The 21225-nt window shown below is 44.3% G+C and overlaps 1 protein-coding gene across 1 annotated transcript in view; it reads left to right on the forward strand.

Moving 5' to 3' along the window:
- ARFGEF3 (ARFGEF family member 3) overlaps positions 1-21225 on the forward strand; it is a 123132-nt gene continuing 101907 nt past the window's right edge. The window contains exons 1-2 of the mRNA XM_004673891.2: positions 1-173; positions 4280-4331. Of these exons, the coding sequence (XP_004673948.1) occupies positions 89-173; positions 4280-4331 (137 nt within the window). The 5' untranslated portion in view covers positions 1-88. The remainder of the gene's footprint in view (positions 174-4279; positions 4332-21225) is intronic.

Here is a 21225-nt window from a genome sequence, read left to right on the forward strand (position 1 = left end):
CGCCTAGGCGCGCAGGGCCAGGCAGCGGCGTCCCCTTGGCCTCGCACCCGCCGCTCTCGGGCGGCGGCCGGCCCCGGCGAAGGTCAAGATGGAAGAGATCCTGAGGAAGCTGCAGAAGGAGGCGTCCGGGAGCAAGTACAAAGCCATCAAGGAGAGCTGCACCTGGGCCCTGGGTAAGCGCGCCGAGGGGGGCGCGGGGCACCTGCCGGCAGGTCTGGCGCCTGCGGGGCTCCGCTCGCCTCGAGCGAGGCCGCGCGGCCCGAGCGGGAGCCGCCGCTCTGCCTGGGGGTTTGGCTGAGCGCGGGTTGTGGATACATTTCGCGCAATTGCTGGACTTGGCCCCTGGGCAGTGATGTAGGGAGGGAGAACCTTGCTTCGGGCGTTCATATTCAGTCCGCCTCCCCTTCGGTGGCTTTTTCTCCCCACAACGTTAACCGGCGTCGCCTGCCTGCCCACCCCTCTGAGAGACCCCGTTTCCAGGTCCCCAGCACCGTGGACCTTGGTCACCCATCTCTGAGTTGGAAGCGCAGACCGGTGCGCATCCGGGGGCCTGATTCCTAAATGCCTCGGGGTAGAAGGAAGTTGAGCCTGCAAACCCGGTCTGATCTCAAACGTGGGCGAGAGTGACCGGGAAGCAATGATTTATTTAATTGATTTTTCCTCATAGACGCCATCTGTTAAGTGTTAGCTTACGTGGTGATTCTATATGAAAAATAACATATGGGGGAGGGGGTTGGGTGGTCTCTACAAGTGTGGTGTGGTCTGCCCTCAGAGAGTTGGGATTTTAGATTTGTGAGCTGTGCCAGTTTTGAAATAAGTTCTAGGGAGCAAATTTGTGTTTCCCCTCAGACTCAGGTTGCAGAACTCAACCTCAGAGAAAACAGAAAGACATTCCAATTAGGCAAAATTTGGGGGAATCAAAATTGTCTGGATGGGAACCAGCTTTCACTTTTGGGTGATAGGGATGTTTTTAAAAAGGAAAGGCCCAGGAAGAAACGGGGCAACCCAGTGGGCCCCTGGCCTTGCCCAAGCCTGCATGTAATTCTTTAGTTTCCACTCAATCAAAACAATAAAATTGAATCCCTTGCTCCTTCAACTACAGCGATTGCGATAGCTGTGGAGCTTGGTGACAGGTGCCATGGTCCAGCTCTCCAGGAAATGTCGAATTCTTGACAGTGTTTAGTGGTTTTGATAATATTGAGAAGGTCTGACTTCAGAGCCTTGGGTGAATGTCCAGTCATAGCACCATCTTTTTTTTTAACCCTAAGCATCGCAGAATTGTCTAGAATATCATCTAGGAAGTTTCTCTTGTGGGCAGAATCAGAACAAGACCATTTTAGTTCTCTCTTAAGAAAAATGGACCAGATAAATGAGTGAGCAGACTCTTAAAGCCACAGAGCTGTTTTTGCCTTGCCATTGTTATTCCCAGGGTGGTTCAGAGCTAGCTTCCCAAATGCCTCTATGCAAGGGTCCCAGATGGCTGGATAACATAGTAAAGCAGGGTCTGACTGCTCTCTAAACATGCCATTCCTTGTTTCATTATTGTTTTTCTTTAAATTTAGCTGATTTAGATAACAGGGAGAAGAGTAATCTCATTTTTTAATGTTTGGGTTTTGATACCTTGTTCAGTTAAAATGCAGTGCCTCTGAATGTAGGCCCTTTAAGCTACCCCGAATGCCCAGAGCTGAGGCAGGTGAATTGAGTCTGGAGTCCAGTCTGATTGTAAGATGTGATTTGTTTCCCGGTGACCATTCTCTAATTAGCAAGATGAGAGGTGTGTGTGTGTGTGTGTGTGTGTGATAGTGAACAAACAGCATAGGGCAGTCACTAAGTTGGCATAAGTAAACCAGGAAAATAGATCAAAGAATAGGAGGATAAGGGGAAGGGAAAGGGAGTCGGTCTGTATTAGTGGGACCTTTGAAGTAGATTTGACTTGACGGGGTAAGCCCTGGGTTCCTTCTTTCCTGCCCTTCTTTTGCAAGCCTTTATTAAGCCCTCCCCTGTCCTGAAGGGACCGTCTCTTGAACTCTTGTCTCCTTTGCCAACTCCAGCTCTTCTAGCCTGTTTAAAAGTTTGAGTTCACCAATGTAAGCCTTTTCTCTTGCCCCCAACCCTGTGCCAAACACAGAAATATCCACTCCCACAGCTGCACTTCAGTTTCTGAGAACGTGGCACACGCACTTCAGTTTCTGAGAACGTGGCACACGCACTTAAGTCCTTAGTCCGCACCTGCACTCCGACAGCCACCATTCCCGCCTCCAGCACTACCAGCACAGCATCTCCCCTGCAATCCTCTGGGCTTCGGTGAGGCTACTCATGACTCCCTTTTCCCTTCCCCCTTTCTTCTACCTTTTTATAGCCTTTGTAGGCTCAGCACTGTTGGATACCCCTCTGTCCAATGAAGAAAACCCTGATGACTTGGTTGTTCAGCGTCAGAACTTTTCTTGGGGAGCCACTGGCACCTCTATCTCAGGTTTTCATTTTCCCTTTGTCATGGCTCGTCTGAAGTGCTGCCCGCGGTCCTTCGACTTCCTCGGGGCCACACATCACTGGCCCCAGCGGTCCCGACTTTCTCTTTGTAGACTGGCTTACATACATACATACACTCATTATCTTGCCTTGGGGTCCCCCAGATTCTGTCATCCCAGTTTGGCCTTTTCTCTCTCCAGGGTCTCGATACATTTGGTATCCATTATACCCTCTCATGTCTTAGCAGAATGGGGAGAGATGTTTCTTCTTCCCCATGAAAATAGTTCAGACTGGCCGGGCTTACTGAGTCTGTGCACTTCAGAAATATGTCTAGATAACGTGAGCTGAAAACGTGGAGTCAATTCTGAACTTGTGATACAGCAAGATTAGGAAGACACATATAGGTGGTCTTTGTCACTGTTTCTGTTTCCTAAAATCCTGGAGTCTCCCATGTGATGACAGGGAGGAAGAGTCTTTTGCCATGTTGCTGAGTGACTTGTGTGCCACTGTGGATGGCATTGGTTGCTGGAAGAACCAGCCAAGTGACTGGAGGTCGGAATTTCCTATCCTGTCTCTCTGACCTCTGGGGAGGGGAGATGGGAGGAGGAAGCAACTAACTGCCAATGGCTAGTGATTTCATCAGCCATGCCTATGCAAGGAAGCCTCCATAAAAAATCCAGAAGAAGGGGGCTTGGGGTTGGTGAGCATGTGGAGAGTCAGGGAGTGTGGTTGTGCTTTCAGGGAGAGCTTGGAACTGCTTCACCCTATACCCCCACTCTGCCTCCTCATACATCCTTCCATTGGCCATTCCAGGGTTATCTTCTTTGATAGTAGATTGGGGGTCTAGTAAGTAAAGAATGTACCCAAGAATTCTAGGAGCAAGTCTAGTAAATTAATTGAACCCAATTTGGGACTCATGGGTGTAGCCAACCTGTAGTGCATGAATCAAAAGTTCAGGTAACAACCCGGACTCAAGGTTGGTATCTCTTGGTGAGGGCATGTGGGCACTGAGCCCTCAGGGAAATTGTAAGACTGGGAGAGTTAATTTATGGGAACCAACTCTAGTGTCAGAGAATTGCTTGCTGGTATGGGGAAATCTTCCTCCATCCCCCACCTCCTCGCCTCCCACATGTACACACACTGGAATTGGGTATAGTATCCTTAGAACTCTTGAAGTAGAACAGTGTTTTTGTTTGTCTGAGGGAATAGCTTTTCATAGCTTTTAAAATTGGAGGCAACGGCAGTGTCACTAGTCCATAACAATAATAAGCTTAGTACTGAATGTCCAGGGTGAATTCAGGAGATTTGGGGGTAAGCCTCCCAAACAGTGTTCCTAACTATAGTGTGGTTAAGAAAAGTTTAACCTATCAAGTCATAATTGTGTAAGAATAAATGTGATGCAACATTAAGTAATTTTAAGCTTGAAAGTATAAATTATTATTTAAGGGTATTGGAACAGCCTTTTCAAGGAAATCACCTTCCTCTCTATTTTTTTTTCCTCTCTATTTTTATTGCAAGAATGTAGCATTTTAGCCAGTTTTAACTAGATGAAATTGACATTCTGGTTTGGGCTGGAATTTATTCATTCCATGAGAATGAATCCTGATTTTAATCCTTCCCCAAGGAAGTCTCTGAGGCTGTCAAGAGAGACGGATTTTTAAATATGGATGGCTTGTATGTGTAACTACACGTCAACTAATGCTTAACTACAGGAATTTCCAGGAAAAAAAAGAAACTAATAATGGCATCCGTATGCAATGCTGAGTCTCACTCTTACATACTTTTTAACTTTGTAATTTTCTGTTTGCAGAAACCCTGGGTGGTGTGGATACCATTGTCAAGATCCCTCCACACTTGCTGAGGTAAGAAGGCTGCAGTTCTGCAGTACAGTTGGAAATTAAAATTGCCCACCACATTTTTCTGAAAGGCCAAATAACTTCATTGGGTTATAGCATTTTGCTTGCCAACCAGCGGCTTTTTTTGCATCCATCAAGGGGGCCATTTCCTGAGGTGAGACTGAAGGAAGATGATTGGCTGAGCTTCACCTGCCTGTGGCGCAATAAAGGCAGTGATGTGAAGGAGTCAGCGGTGCCAATCAGGGATGAACAGAGAAGTTGCTCAGAGTAAAGTGCCTAAATCTGAGGGAGATGGTAACCGAGCACACTGTATTCAGCTGCAGATTAGAAAGTGGCACCCCCTCAGGGAGGATTTGGTCTTAACACCAACTGGGGAGAATTTAAGCCCCCACTGATCCTTTGGCTGGGCACCAGCTCACCACCAAGGTCCTATGTAGCTGTCCTGAGATAGTGAACCTGTTTCACCTCCTCTCCTAACTTTTTTTCCCCCTCACAGAGAAAATACATGTCCTTTGTGGGAAAATTGGGAAGAACAAATAGGAAAGTTGTTCATAATTACACCACATAAGGATAACCACTGAAAACAACTGAATAAATTTTCTTCAGAGACTTTTCCAACACATACATCATTTTTACAAACTAATGTGAATTGTATTTATAAATTTATTTCTGGGTTGCTTTTTTAGTCACCTTGTGAAGAGCATTTTCTAGTGTCAGGATATATTTATTATTATCTTCCTAATTAAAGTCTGTCATATTCTTCTACTATATGACTGCTGTCACGTAACTTATTTAGTTTTCATATCATTATATATTTGGATTGTTTCCAGTTTTTCTTCATGATTATTAAAAATTCTAGCATACACTTCCTTTGTTGAAGATAGTTCCTGTGTTGTCAGGCCACTATGATTTATGAGGTATTTTCTCTCCTTTCAAGTAGATTGAACAAGAATTATGTTTCTTTTTTAAAAATTCATTACATTTCATGCAGTACCTGCTCAGGCTGGTGCATTGTAAGAGGATTCCTGAGTTAATCAACTCAAGTGTACTTCTGTGTCTGTCAACCTTCTAAATGAGCAGAAAGGCTGGCCGCCTCCATGCCCACAGGTGAGCTGAACCACTGGGTATCAGCACATGGAGGGTGTGATGACTGTTCGGAGGTGGAGGTGCAGAAGCTGGGTGGTCCCCAATCTCTAGAGCTCTCCTTTCTTACAATTGACTTTGCATTTCACTGTTTGAAGTCACCTTTCTCCCATTGACAAAGGGAAAGCGTGGCTGTTAACCCTGCCCTCCGGAATCTCACTGTGCTGTGCTATCCCCACTAACTGGTGGGCTGTGAAATAGCCTACCTGGGGCGGGAAAGGGAATAATGATCATGACCAGGACATGTACCTTTTTCCAGGTTCATTTATTTCTTGGTTTGCAGCAGAATTGAAGGAGGGCCTAATCTAATATTAAGACAATAGCCAAAAAGATGTTTTTGCTAAGTTTCCTCCTTTCCCTTATGTAAACAGTTTTCCTTACAGATGAAATCTATAAACGTGAGGAAAAGTGTGGAATTTCAACCCTATCTTGTTATAATAGGAAGGAATATATAAAGTAAGTGAGGAAAATAAATGCTATCCATTGCTTTAGAATTCTATTTCCAGTAAAATTACCATGTCCAAATTAACTACATTAACTTCCTTATAAATAATATTAATGTCTGGCCACGTGTACATTAGTAAGAATGGCTAAATTCCAGGAGAAAATTGAACATGTTGAAGTCTTAGGGCCACAGGAAATTACTCAAATGTCACTTTATTCACATTTTTGTTAGAGAGAAATGTAATAGAGCAAGTAATAAAGTCTTCATGCATTAAAGCATATTATAGAATGGAAATATAAGTTCAAGGGGAAGAGAACAGTGCAGTAGTTTTTACTGTTAAAGAGTTTTCATGGCCACATACCTCAAGGTTAGATGGGTATCCTCTTGTGCCCTCTTTTTTTTTTTTTTTTTGGAAGATTTATTTATTCTCACAGAACTGGGGTATAGACCAGAGGTGTGGTAGGTGAGAGGATTCACCAGAGACAGAGTGGGGAGCAGAACAGGCAGATGTACTGAAATATACTACTGAGGGGAGCAGCGGGCAGGTCAGGAGATGTCTGGCGTGCCATGTGGGTCATCTCCCTGGCCGGGGACAGAACTGGTGCTGCAGCGGCTTCGGAGAGCTTCATAATGTGGTGTTTTAACCCACTGCACCACCAGAGAGAGCCCGCCCTCTTTGTTTTGCAAGCCAAAGGCAACCGGGCCGTTCCCTCGTAGTGGCTGACTTGGTAAAGTATCTCTGACCAAATCAGGTTGCCACTTACAGTGGCGACTCTGTTATTTACCACTGGTGGTGTCTCAACCAAATGGTAAAGCCGGGCAGGTAATAATCAAGAACACTTAGCATCTAATAACATGAAATGCCTTCTGCTCTGTGAGATTCTTTTACTCTACCCTCTCACCTCCTGCCCTTCCCTAATTTTCCCTAGTGTTTTGGGGACTCAACTGATAGAACTAAAATAATCTAGTGATTTACCCTGTTTTCAGGGCTGCTGTGGTTTTCATTGCAATGTTTGGGGGCTGAACTGTGTGTCTTGTGAGGCTATCACCAGCCTTTCCTGGCAGCGAGCACCTAGCATAAGCCCACACAGAAGTACCTCGACCTGTGAGGTGTTTAAATACTTGCCCATTGATTGACCACTCCTGTCCCGCTGTCCTTTCGTGGCTTGGTTGTGATGATTCCTTGATCTGTCTGACCATTTTCTTTCCATTTGTTGAGAGGAAAAGGGCTCAGTCTCTTTGGGCTGCTAAGACCCATTTTGTTTGCAATCACTGCCCTTTTGGGGTGCTCTGACCGGCTCATATACTCCTGCAGTGTTTTGCTTCGGAGCCTCCCTTGGAACACTCAATCCCTCTTCTGGCTTCTAGACCAGAAAGCCATGCCTGCTATTTTTGCCAATGAATTCCCCAAATTCTGGGATCTATTAAAGCTGTGAAGAGGTCGTTTCACCCCGTTCTAAGGTCCCGACTGCTCTGGGTGTCATGGCTGAGACGCCTGGCTTTCTATCTCCCCCATCAGGTTTTCAGGGCCAGAACCAGGGTGGAATGAGCAGAGCCAAGTCATGCCAGCCCAAGGCCGGATCTTGCCTTCATTACAGTTTTGATAACGTGTTCGTCTTGGATTATTTTTTGCATTAATCCTGAGGTTTTTATAAATGTGACGTCAACATATTTATTTTGATTACTGATGTTTTTAGTGCGCCATTCAATGTTGTGTCCAAGGCCAGTGGCTCACTCTCCTAGCCCACCATGCCCCTTCTTGTTAGGGTTCTTAGAATGCTGGGCTCGCCATTCTGAAGCCAGCTCTGTTCTGCCTTCTCCAGATTCCTGAGTGGTTTTCAAGAAGGACTTTGGTTTTTGTCTTGTTGTGAGAAGAACCCAAGTGACATATGCCACCAGGGAGACATGCTGTCTCCTACAACTAAGGCCATTTCTGCAAGCCCCCATCCCAGGGTGACCACCCACATGGGCTGTGCTTTCACTGAGGTGCTTTCCAGTCCCCACTGGGAATCTACCTCTGGGGTTGTCTCACAATTTGGAATAATAGAGCATATGATTTGTGAGTACTCTTGGTTCTGCAGCCAAAGCTTAGACCAAAAGAAAATACTGGATGTATTTGTTCAGCAGCTCTTCATATGGGGCACTTTAATACCAAGGGGGCATTTTCTGAACTGTCTACTTCATCAAGATTGGCTGATGCGTGCCTCAGAACATAAAATCCTCTCCTACTTCCTCCCTTGAGGACTGGGCTGAGGTTGGTAGAGGTCACCCCTCTCTCCTTTGTGCTCTTCCCATACATTGTATGTGAGTCTGTCTTGTTTATCAATGAGGATGACAGTCATTGAGGAGTTTGGCTCTTAGCCCCTATCCTTAAGGAGTTCATATATATAAACTTGTCATCCTTGAAGCCCCGGGTTCATTGTCCTATAAACCTTTGTATACCTAACCTCCTCCAAACTTTGCAGGATACATCCCAGGAGCCTATGCCTTCCTCAACTAGATTCTTAGAAAATATACTATTTAGAACAATCCTTGCCAGAGCGGAACCTCAGCATTGGCAGTAGAACTTGTAATATCTCATAGACTGAAAGGATAGGCCCCAAAGAATAAACACAGAAGCACATCACCCTATCCATTAACTTCATTAACTATTGAAGAGTAGACCCAGAAACACATCACCCAGTCCATTAACTAAGCTAGCTTAGTCTTAAACCTTATATTCAATCCACTCAATCAAAACTTGAGTAGTCTAATGTATATATGATCAGGAAGAGGGGTGATGCTAATTATTGGGGCCCTAATTAATGTTTCATGCCGACGGGTATCAAATGTACAAGGGTTTCCATTCTCAGTAGGTTTCCATGAAGAGTCCTTGACCTAGGAGGAGGTGTGCTGCCTGCGACAGTTCCTCCCCATACTTGAACTTGACTTGGACTACTGCTGCTTTAAAGACCTCAGGAACTTCCACCCCCATCCCACTCCTATCCAAGCTCTTCCCTTCTTAGTCCAGGTTATTTACAAGGGTGCTGGGCCAGATACATCTGACATTAGACTGTCAAGGGAATACTCAAACTGTCTTGTTAAAAGGCAGCCATTGGCAGCAAAAGTCTTGTTGTCATTACTCAGTGCCCCTCTGGGAACAGTACCAACCATTATGCCAGCCATGACCCAGCTCCCATTTTGCTTATCTTCTCTGGGAATCTTCAGAGCCAACTTCAGCCTAATTTTCGCTTGCGAGTTGCCGTTCCCAGAAAGACTTGAACAGCTCTTCTTCCCATTAATCCTTGTATATGTTTCTCACCCCCACTCCCATTCCCACACTGCCTGAGCTTCTACCCAGCACTCCCCATTTTGCTTGCCTAGTTCACATCCTTTTTTTCAGTTCAAATACTGACGTTCATCCTCACCTCAATTTAGGGACCCACTGCTCTTTCTTGCAGAGTGGGAGCACATTCATCAACATTTTATGTTCGTAAAGAACCATCCTGAATGGTTTCCCATTCTTTGTATGGTTTTGTTTTAATGGCTTTTCTGTTGCTCTTATCTATTTTAGTGCTCTGTTATGTGCTTTAACCCTGCAGCAACTTCTACAGGATGTGTGAAATTTTTGTTTTATAATTGCAGAGACAAATATTTCCACATCCACTCAGGAGGACACAGTGTGATTTAAAGTGAATGAGCACAGCAGTTGTCTCAGTCGCCGTTTTCACAGGCGGTTTATGGCTCCCGATTTTTCTGCCTTTCTCAGGGCATGGAGCTCTGCTACCCCTCCCTTATTCCCCTCGCTGTCAATAGGAGGAAGCAAAGGGTGTGGGTGCAGAATTCCAGGTCATCAACTTGTGCTAACTGAATGGAGAGTCCTAACCTAAGTGCAGGACAGGGCCTCTGAGGTTTCTCTGTTATTCCAGGAGGATTGCAAGCATCTGCGCCGCCCCTAAATTTAAACTCCTTGCCGCCTTTCCTCCCTACTCTAGCTGGCTGCTTTTTGCAGAGGCGTGCAAATGTGGGTTTTGGCTTTGGTCTTTTGCTAGTTCTGCTTAATATTTAAAAAAAGGAATAGTAGGCAATTTAAGACACCTTGGTATGTGTAAATCTGGCTCATTTTTAGGGTTAGAGAATTCTTTATCTCAGTGCTCAATGAAAGGGAATACAGTTGACATTGCCTGGCTGGTTTGGGAGTCAGTGGGAACCATTTAAGTGAAGAAGGCCTTATCCTGGAGTAGACTTGACTGTTCTAGCTTCCTGAGATCTGAGTTTCCCTAAACAAATAGGTAGAATGAACTTTCCATGTTCATTTCATGTTGGCCACAAACACCCATGCATCTGCAGCCAGACAGCAGCAATGGAGTAGCCTTAACGTGAGGACGCTGAAATCAGTGTCAGAATCAATGTGTTGTGAAGATCCAGCTTCCCTTTTCCTTTTCTCTGCTAGGGAAGATGAAGACCATTCTTGTCACCTTTTAACATAGTGTAAGTGACAGGACTATGTCCTGACTTACAACAAGGTTCTTCTGCATGTGAACTGCCAGCCTGTAAACCAATCCTAATGGCTTTTGTGTTTTAGTTCCTTTGATAAGGAAGACCTTTAATTAACTCTCAATTATAAAGCTTTTCCTTGTTAATAGCCCAGAACCTAAAAGCATGTTAAAAAGATGCAGTCAATGAAAAAGTGAATAGTCACAAAAGCTGCAGTTGATAATGGGAGGCACACTGGGCATGAGTGATCTTTTGGGATGTGAGCAAGATACTGTTGTACAGACAAGCGTGGCTGCTCATCATTCCTTTATGACAGTAGTTGACATCTTTATTTTACAGTACTTGGCTTTAAAAGGAAGTGTTTAAAAGGAAATGAAACTCCATTTTCACAAAAGTATAACCCACCCCATCATGGATTTTCCTCCTCTGGTCTCTTTATTCCTTTGGCAAGAGAGTAAAGTATATTATTACTGTGTGGGTTATTTTGTGCTTAGTTTTCATAATTAAGCTGTGTGCAAGCAGCTGAGTTCCAGATTTCCTATTTTAATTTCAAAGTATGCCTCTGAGAAATGGTTAATATTGATGAGCTATAAGAGTAGACTCTAAGAGATGAGTAGGCACTGAGCTCATTAATTCAGCCATGGACATAACTTGGTGAGGTGTCTCACTTTTAGGGCTATTGGGGAAGACATGGTGCAAGATTAGAGTCACATTTAGTTTCTTTGGATACTTTTGTTTATTAAATATTGCACATAGCTCTTTTTTTTGTCATACTGCATATTTTTGTATAGTCAGACCATGTATAAGTCAGTAGGAGTTTGTGATTATATAATATTCAGATGTATTTTTTCAAGTTAAGTCCAATAAACTTGACACGTTTCCCTTAACTGTTGTAAGGTCTGGTTCTCAGTATACTAGGTAGTCTGATAATTCAGATCTTCCCAACTAAAACTGGAATATGCATGTTTGCAGGTTAGCACTTTTAAACTTTTGCTACTTTTGCTTCTAGTGCCATCCACGCTGGTCTCAACCTTGATGGTTCATCAGTGAGGTGGGGGGATGGGGCACCGAGACATGGGCAGGACTGTGAACTCCCCAGTTCACAAACTGCTGTACCCCTACTGAGGAATATGATCTCTCCCATTATTGATTTAACACAGAGGTTTATTTTTTTTCTTATTGGTAGCTTATGGAAAAAGCTGAGATGCAGACAATTAAACTTCATGGTATTTGATGAAGCACCACGATGGCCACAAACTGGTGGGAAATGGGCTGTATTAACTGCTGCCCAGTCCTCAGCACAGCGTAGTAATGTGGGAATCAGAATAGGGTCTCCTTGTATTGAAACTATGAAAAATGCGATCTCCAAGAGTCCCGAGCTTTTAAAAGCACGAGTGTGCGATATTCAGACTGCCAGTAGAGCCATGAATTATTGGGCTGTTGAGATTAGTTAGTGTGCATGTGTGACTTAGCCAGGAAATGAGTTAAATTGCCTTTTCCTCTTTGAAGGCAGGAGACCCTAAGATAAAAGATTCTAGTCCGGAATGGATGTGATTACTCTCTGGAGAAGCCCGAGGAATTATGGAATGAAATAACTAACCCTTACCTCTCCAAAACCTGCTGTCTTGATTAAGAGTCTGAAGAACAGCTAAGTTGCTTGCAGGAAGGGTGAAGATAAGAGAACCTGGAGAGTTTTCGAGAGAAGGTTTAGGGCTTATCTTCATAATCTTCATAAAGGAATGAGCATCTAGATCACATTCTGTGTGGGGGCAGATTTAGGTTAAGTTTTGATTTAATCAAATCCAGAGACAATTGTTGTATTTCAAAGATTTTTTTCTCCTTGACACTGCAACTTCCCCATTGCTGTTTTAATTTTTTTAACCATCTTTTTTTTTTTCCCTATATTTATCTGCTGGAGGGAAAAAACCTTCAAATACAAAAGGGGTTTTGTTTGCTGAGTTTGGAGGCCTTGGCAGAGGATAAGCCAAGGAATTGTTGAGCTTTGCATGGGGAGAGGTGTCAGAGATGGGAAGTGGAGCCCAGAGGCTGCTCAGTGTGGAGCTGGGTAGGGGATGCTGCATCCACCCAACAATTTTTATCTTCAACTGGAAAATAAACCTAGAGAAGGAAAACAAGGCTAGTGATGTGATATTTGCTGAAAATGGGCACAGGGAAGACTCCTGTTTCAGAGAGAGTAAAAACAAGAGATGTAATTTCAAGTCAAAAGGATATTTGATTAAGAAAAGAAACAATTGTTGGTTCAAGGTGTGTGTGTCCAGGAAGCCAGTACAGTGGCCGCCTTCACTAAATATTTGTTTGGGATGATTGCCTTGCAGCTCGCTTGTGAATGCCAACGTCTCTACTGGCAGTAGAAAGATAGTAGGAGGGGGATCTGTGATGTGGCCGAAGAGGCAGTGGGGATGGCGGAGCAGGCCTGGGCCTGGACTCAAAGCTAAGTAGAGGTGCTGAGAACACAGTGGGGAGTGAGACTCGAACTCTTCTCTTCAAGAGCCACCACTTGCTGACAGAAGTAGACAGGTAATTGTCCTGTTCCAGTCCTAGTTCTCCAGCATATGAGTACAGGGCCCCTGAGCCTGTTAGCTACTATAAATGGAAGTAGACACCCCTACAGATTGTGAGGTATCCTGTTTCTCTGCTGTGGTCATCGGCTGACTTGTAGAAGCAGAGGACAGGTCTAGGGAAACCCCATTCAGGCCACAGAGGGGCACTCATCTCTGCAGGGGCTCAGCCTGCTTCTTGCTGCTTCCTATCCAGGAGAAGAGTCTCCACTTTCCTTCTTCCTTCCTTTATATCTCCTAAGCAACCTACCCAAAGAGATGCTTCTGGCTTACAGAGCTTGTCTGAGGTCCCTCTCTGTTTTTGGCATATACATGTATATATTCCCCCCACTCCTGCTTTTATGACTTATAATTGGCATATAATATTTGTGGTGTGCAATATGACAATTTGCTATATTTTATTAAAAAAAGTATATATATTTTAAAAATTTTATTCACCTTATTCAGCCATTAAAGAGACAGACAGCGCCCCATCTAGCAGATAGAAAGGCACTGTGGAGAGCTGTGCAGAATGAAGACTTTCATAGGCAGAAGTGGACAAACAGGTTAGCAGCAAAGAATGGGTTGTCGACAGGATAGTTACAATGAAAAGTTTGAAATACTATCAAAATTACCAAAATGTGATATACAAAGGGAGCACGTGGTGTTGATAAAATGGCACTGATAGTTTGATCATGCAAGGTTGTCACAAACCTTCAGCTTGAAAAAAAAAAAAGATTTCTGTAAAGCTGGATTAAAGCACCAGGCAGTACAGGAACATATTTCATAGGATATTTAGCTGTCCACAGCTCATATAGGTATCATTTTGTGTGTGTGTGTGTGTGTGTGTGTGTGTGTGTGTGTATGTATGTGTGGGGTGAGAACTTCTAAGATCTACTCTTGCATCTGTCCAGGGCACCTGGGTTGTTTCCATAGTTTAGCTACTGAAAATAGTGTCGCCATCAACATGGGCAAGCAAGTTCCTTTCAAATGCGGTGTTTGGATTTTTGGGATAGATGCCCAGGAGGGAAAAGGATAATGCTCTGTGAATTAAGACAGAAGGAGAAAGATAAATACTGATGGTGTCCCTAACATGTGCAGTGTAAAGTAACTAACTAATCAGGTAAAGCTGAAAAACTTGCCTCTGACACCCTTGCTGGTTGACTATAGAACTGAGACACCAAAGGGCTGGGGTAGGGTTAGGGAGGGGAAGGAACAGGGAGGGAGAGAAGCATAAGGGTCGGTGTGGTGGAATAGGGTGAGGTGGTGGTGGGTGCATGATGGGTAGCCCAGTGTTATCTTAGTAAAAACAATTATAAAGAAAATTTAATCCACTTTCAGTACAATACAGTATAATTAGCTGCAGTCGCCGTGCTGTATATTATATCCCGAGACATAATCCATCTTCTAACTGATGTTTGTAATACACTTGGGCCTCCTTCGCTTCTCCTAGTCCCACACCTGCCTATGGCAACCACCAACCTAATCTGTTTCTCTGTGTTCAGATTTTTTTTACATTTCACTTATAAATGAGATCATATAGTATTTGTCTTTATTTGATGTATGTCACTTAGCATAATTCCCACAAGGCTCATCCATGTTGTCACAAATGGCAGGATTTCCTTTTTAGAACTGAAAACTATTGCATGGTGTGTATGTATTTTCTTAAATCCTTTCATCCATCACATTCATGCAGTAGTTGCTAGACCTTTTATACTTCTAAAAATATTGAGGCCCCCAAAGAGCTTTTTAGAACTTTAATTATAACCAGCTACTTTTACCAGTTAGAAATTAATATAGAACTTTAAAAAATATTCATTTAAAATAATAGATACAACATGTTAATATAACATTTACTTGACATTTTCTATGAAAGTATTTTCAAAACAAAAAATCCAAAAGAATTCTATAATTTCTGCAAATTGCTTTATTTATTTTTTAAAAGATTTTATTCATTTTTGCATAGATCAAATAGGGTGTAGGCCAAAAGTATGGGGGGTGAGAGATTCATGAGAGAGAGTGGGGAGCAAACAGGCTGACCCCACTGAAATACACTGCTGAGAGGAGCAGTGGGCAAGGCAGGAGAGGTCTGCTGTGCCATGTAGGTCAGCTTCCTAGCTGGGGATCAAACTTAGGCTGTTGTGATGGTGCTGAAACTTAACCCTTAAGCCATCAGGGAGGCCAAGTCGCTTTAATAATATCAGGCTTAGTAGGAAATGGCTGGATCCTTAGCTTTCCTTCTTTATTCGGTTAAAATCTTTTGCTTTGATTGATTAAAGAAAACTAGTCTCTAAGATGTGTGATTTAAAATGAGAGGAGAATCTTAATCATCTTTTCAGATAATTATGGATGTTCTTTTTTGTTAATCTCACAAGTAAACAGGGGATCTTGGGAATGAAAATAGCTTTGACCTTTCAGAACCATTTCTTGACCATTTTAGATGCACAATTTGGAAACATTTATTCCTCAGTCACATTTATTCCTCTGGTCGTCCAAAACGCCAGCTGCACAGCAGTCACAGGCTGTGCTTTGGAGGGGTGGCTCTGTCACTGGGTCACCTCCACCGCGCCAGCTATGGGCTTTGGCCTATGAAAGACCAACAAACAATGCACTACTCCTTTCTCAGTGCTTACGGAGGTCACATGCAATGTCAAGTAAGATAGTAATTTTTGCAGACTATGCTGCAAACATTAAGTGGAATATCTGATAAAATAGACTCACTATGTTTGGTAGTTGCAGTGTGATTAAGGAGGGGTAGTTTTTTTCTCCTTCAGTACTGTTTCAAAGTTAGAGTAGAAGAGTTTGAGTTTCAGATAGTGAGACAGGAGGCCAAGGTTTCAGGACCAAAGGAGCCATAACAATATGAATGATGTTAAGTAGTGTTGTTTTCAATTCCTAAGAATATAGAGAGACCTCATGGGTCCTTGAAAATTATTAAAAAATCAGATGTAGAAGGTGAGATATGAAAAACTTCTCACGTGGCAGCTTTAAATGTCTATAGAATGAATTCTGGCAGAAAGAGATGGGAACTAGAATCCCTTGTTGCTCTGTCAGCATGTTCCTCTCCCAGTTCTGCGCACAGACTAAGTAGTTTCTTAGAGTGGCTCTTACGAAGTCTGTGATGAAAGTGGCTGTTGGAATTAGGAGAGGGCAAGAGGAAGCTGGATTTCCAGTCATTCTGTAACACCGCTCAAGAGAGTGGTTTGGTTTTTATCCAGAAGGTGTGTACTCTGCAACCACCCCAAGCCGGGTAGGTTCATCAGTTCAGGCAGCTTGAAGGAGAATCTTGGAGCCTTTGGCATCATCCCTATAGGCTAGGGGGGACAGGCCAGCATGGAGACAGCAACTTGGCCCTGCAAATCCCTATATGCTCTTTTCCTTCTTAGTTTTCCTCTGACGCTCTCCCCTCCCCCCCACGGTACATTGCTACCCTGTCTCATAAGCTCCATCTCTTAGCTCAGGTGCGCCCACTCACACCACCCACACCATGCCACAGGTGTGGGTCTTTGACGCTAACTCTTCAATTCCAACTTTGAGTGGTGGGAGGGCGGAAAATCCTGATCACTTCCCTTTACCCTACAGCATGCCAGGATTTTCTTATTTGGGGAGGTAATTATTGGCACCTGTTGATTCTTCGGGTCTTCTGTCGTTTTCCTTTGGAGTGGAAACCTCTGGTTGCCTAACTAACACTCAACCACCCTAACCTGCTTGGGTATCAGGTTCCGCCTTGTGTCTAGCCCCTCGTTTGCAAGGCCGCCCAGCATGGACAGACTGGCGTAGTCATGGGCTGGCTCTATGTCACGCCAGTCAGCACAGATGTGAGAGCAAGATGTCTCAACCCTGCGAAAACAAAGTTCTTTCTTCTGTGGGGACTTAGCACAGGCAAGTGATACTCGGCGCTGCTACAGTGGTTTTGTGGCTGCAGGAGAGTCAGCCAGGGCGAGCCCTGAAGCTCGGAGGGCAGATCAGCAGAAAACATGTTAGGAGCACCTGCATCCAACATGCCTGCTTCCTTAACCCACCCAGGGAGTTGGATTTCCTCCCACTTGCCTCTGAAAGCTCTCTCACAAAGGCCGTGACTCCCCGAGGAATCCTGTGCCTCTCAAGGACCCTGGGAGGAAGGAGCACCCCGGTGACAAGCCACCATAATGAACCTGAAGATGGAGCAGCAGGATCCTTTAATCTGGCTGCCTTCTAGCCTATTGTCCTTTTAATTTCTTCTGCAGGATGAGTTACGTAGGGTAAGTGATGGTAAAGCTTTTACAACTGCTGGCCTCTGTGGCTGTCACCTGAATGCAGAAGCGTTGGGAGCGTGAGGCAGGGCACGCATGCCTGATGGTGACACCTGGCATGTGGCGTGTGCTTGAGTGAGCGTGCACACCCGTGCCTAGGAGAGCAGGGACGCAGGGCAGTGTTACTCAGAGATGGCCCTGGAGGAGAGTGGCTACAAGGGGATGAGTGACTACAGAGAGGCAGGACCCCAAGACTAGAGAGAGCCCAAGAAGAAAGGGCAAAGGTTTGCTGGGGGCTGCGAGGCTGCGAGGCTGCTAGGGTCCTGGCTCCCCTACGCCTGATTGCCTCACTGCAGATTAACATTTGGTGACTCCAGAGAAATAGTAAGAGAGGTGAGCTGGGACATTGTGGACTTTACAAGGTGTGGGGGCTTGAGGGGGGGCTTGGCATTCTCTCTCCCACCTCCTGGGCAAATAGATGCACATGAGCGCCTTGCCCTGCTGCCAGAAATGACTGACTAGTGTGTATGGGCTGGACTCTTCCCTGTGCCGTGCTCCCAGCCAGTACACCCCCAGTGCAGCGTGCTTGCCCTATGATAGTCAAGGCCATCACTTATGGAGCAGTGCTGGTGCCTGGGATTGTACTAATGACCTTATGCATTATCTTATTGAATTACACAAAAGCGCAATAGGTATAGTATAATCCATATTTTAAGGATAAGAAACTGTTTGACATTATACAACTAAACTCAATAGAGGTTCAAGTACAGCTCTGACAAATCATTTTTGTTGTGTTTTCTAATATATTCTGTGTCTTTAGTCCATATTTATCACATCCTTACCATTTACATGTGTTAGGATAAGAACTATTGTCCCTATCTAGCCCTTTATTTCACCTTGGAAAATATGTTAGGACAGGAGATCTCTATGCAATTACTTAAATGTTGGCTCTCCTCTAGGAAGTGACTTTAATGGGGTATGAATGCTGAATGTTCTAAGTAATGGAAAGCTTAACTAATGGTGATTTCAGTGAGATGGGACTTCTTGCCCTCATCTAATTGGCCGTTTGGAATCGGCTTTCAGTCCAAGATTCTCTTGATCATCTATGACATTTGACTCTTTGGAGTTGCAGTAGCTTTTTGGTAGTCATCAAGTCCCCCATCCAAGAATGGAGGCAAAGAGGTCAAAGGCAGAAAGGAAGTGCCGATAAAACAGGTGTGGTCCTCTTTATCAGGAAAGCAAAAAGTTCTTCCAGAGCTCTAGGAAAGCTAGAAAAGTAGGAAACGGGTTGTCAGGAAAGGCTTAGGGCCCCTTGAGCTACCAGGGGCTGACAACATTTCAGCCAAACAAAGATGGTGCCTAGCGACTGAGAAGAAGGCTGCTAATGCAATTAACTTCACATGTGAATAAAGTTGAGGCTGCTTCAATGGGGAGGGGTGACAGCTATTCCCACCTTGCAGACCAGACTAGTGAGACTTGCAGAAGAACATGCCAGCAGTGGGGACTTTTTCCCTCAGACTTTGCTGCTCTCACTTCACCTCCCCGAGATTTCAGTGAGATGTTTGCTTTCAAACTTTTTATCATCCACTTGGTTTATCTTTCCCATCCTTATGAAGGAAGCCAGGAAGGACAGAATTCTCCTATAGTATTTTATGAAGAACAGCTGTACTATTCATAAGAGAGTTTTTTTATGAAGAGCAACCGCTATTCATAAGAAAGTTAAGTAACATGCCTAAGGGTTACACTTTTTCTACTGGAGCTCCACCACACATCTCTGAGCTGGGCCAGTGTTCTTTCAGTAGCTTCTATTGCCTTCCATGATACTGTGATCTTCCCCTGTAACCTTCACATTGAAGTGAGAGAAGGGGCCTGCAGCTCAGACACCTTGGGCTTCCAGTGGGCTGGACCCAGCAGTTAGCCCCCAGCAAGATGACTGTGGCTTGCAGGCATGACCAGGAGAGCCTGGCCTGCAAGGGAGGTGCCTTAGCGAGGGAGGACAGTCACCTAGACCTGCTACGGAGAATGCTGGTGAATGAGTGTCCATAGCCTGGAAGGGGCACCTTGGTGTTCAGGTGGATTTGGCCCTGCTTCCAGCAGCAGGTGATCCTCCCGACTGGAACTGAGAGTGCCTTGGTGTCTCTGACAATGGGGAGAATGACCGTGATGTGAACAGTGACTCACCCTAGGTAAAAGCCATCTGCGCAACTGGGAGAGTTTAGTGGTGGAGCCGGTCACTCTGTTTTCTGGAGTTTGGGAACCTTCCATTGATAGCAATAGAAAATCAGCAGAGGTCCTGATTTTACCCTGTAAAAGGAGAGACACTTCTTCTTGCTGGAGATGTCTTAGAAATGGAATGTTGCCAATAAAAATGATAATTACATCCGAATAACATTGGCATATTCAGAAAACTTGAATCCACAATAAATCTGGGACAGATTTTCCTTTCTTCCAGGTGGACATCTTTCTCGGGATCTTAGCTTCATTTCACTGACTTTGTAGGCATCTGTAGATGTACTGTTGCATTTACAGCCCAGCTTGCTGCAAATGGCTGGGTTGCATTTGCTTCTGTGGTCTCTGTGGCTGTCAATAACTGCTGTCCTCTCAGGTTTCACCCGCCTGGTGTGGCTCAGCTGTCAGCCGTTTGACGGCCCATTGTCATGTCCAGCACTAAGGTTGTGGGCAGGCAACTGTCACTGTCTTAGTTTTTTTTCCTGACTGTTGGTCTCTAGTCACTTCACTAAGTGAGGAGTCTGCCACTGTGTGTGTGTACAAAAACACCAGTGGGCATATTTTTCTTCCAGTGTATATTTCATGTGGGAAGGCCATCTAGGTGTATCACATGTGATATGGTCCCTGAGTGGGACCCAGCAGCCTGTTGTTGATGTGAGAGCTTATTACAGCTGCCTGCGCAGTGACTGGGTTCCAAGGATCAGGCTGACAGGTAATCCTAGGCCCAGGTACAAACCCAACCTTGAAAATGAAATTTATCTTGAGAAGCAGTCTCATCTCCATATCAGATGGTGCCCTGTTTAAGGCTACTGAGTGGAAGATTCAGGTGGAATCTTACTCAGCCGACTCTACAGGCTGTGAGACATAGAGCCGATTGTATATTTAAAGCAGACAGCTAATAAGGAATCAAACCAGCCTCCTTTAGGCTTCCACCCAAGGCCTATTTTTAAAAAGTGCTTGCAGTGCAGGATCTATTCGGATATTCAGTAGTTGAAACACCACAAACATATTACTGCTGGGAGAAGTTGCTGTTTATGAGAAAATAAAATTTTACATCATTGTTCTCTGTCTGATGCTTACTGCCGAAATGAATTGCTTGAAGGGAATTATCTCTATACATTGACAGCTGAAAGTGATTTTCGATGCCTGTAGAGAAAGAGCTGCACTTTGTAAGGGGACAGAGGTTATAACTTCAGTATATAGAAATGTGTCCGTTTCTCTCCCCAGCTTTATTGAGGTATAGTTGACAGATAAAATCTTCTGTTTGAGGTGTACAGCTTGATGATTTGATGTATACATTGTGAAATGATGACTACAATCAAGTCAGTTACACATCCCTCCCGTCATGTAGTTACGTGTATGGATGACGGGAATCCATAAGCTCTACCCTCACTACAGACTTCAGGTATACAGTGACTTGCTGTGCACAAGACCCCAGGATGTCCTCATCCTCCCCTGGAAGCCTGCACTTAGCCCTGCCCACCGTCAGCCCTCGCAACCACCCTCTGCTCTTTCTTTGAGTTTGAACTTTAGTGAGTTCATAGAGTATATATCTTCCCTCTGGCTGCTTTTAGTTAGTACAATGTCCTCTGTATTCATTGATGGTGTAACAAATAACAGGACTTGTGGTAGAAATTCCGTTGTATCGTGGCTCTCTATATCAGTCATTTATCTTTAAAAGATATTCTTTAAAAGAATTTAAGGACAATTGAAACTCTATCAAATTTTCTTAGCAAAGGCACTACAAAAAGTCATGTTGCTTTTTTCCCCAGTGCAATCACTTATCTAACAATTGGTCAAAAATTCCGGAGCTCTCA

Source organism: Condylura cristata, unplaced genomic scaffold (genome assembly GCF_000260355.1).
Source record: "Condylura cristata isolate star-nosed mole 26May11 unplaced genomic scaffold, ConCri1.0 scaffold00001, whole genome shotgun sequence".
In the NCBI taxonomy this organism is placed as follows: domain Eukaryota; kingdom Metazoa; phylum Chordata; class Mammalia; order Eulipotyphla; family Talpidae; genus Condylura; species Condylura cristata.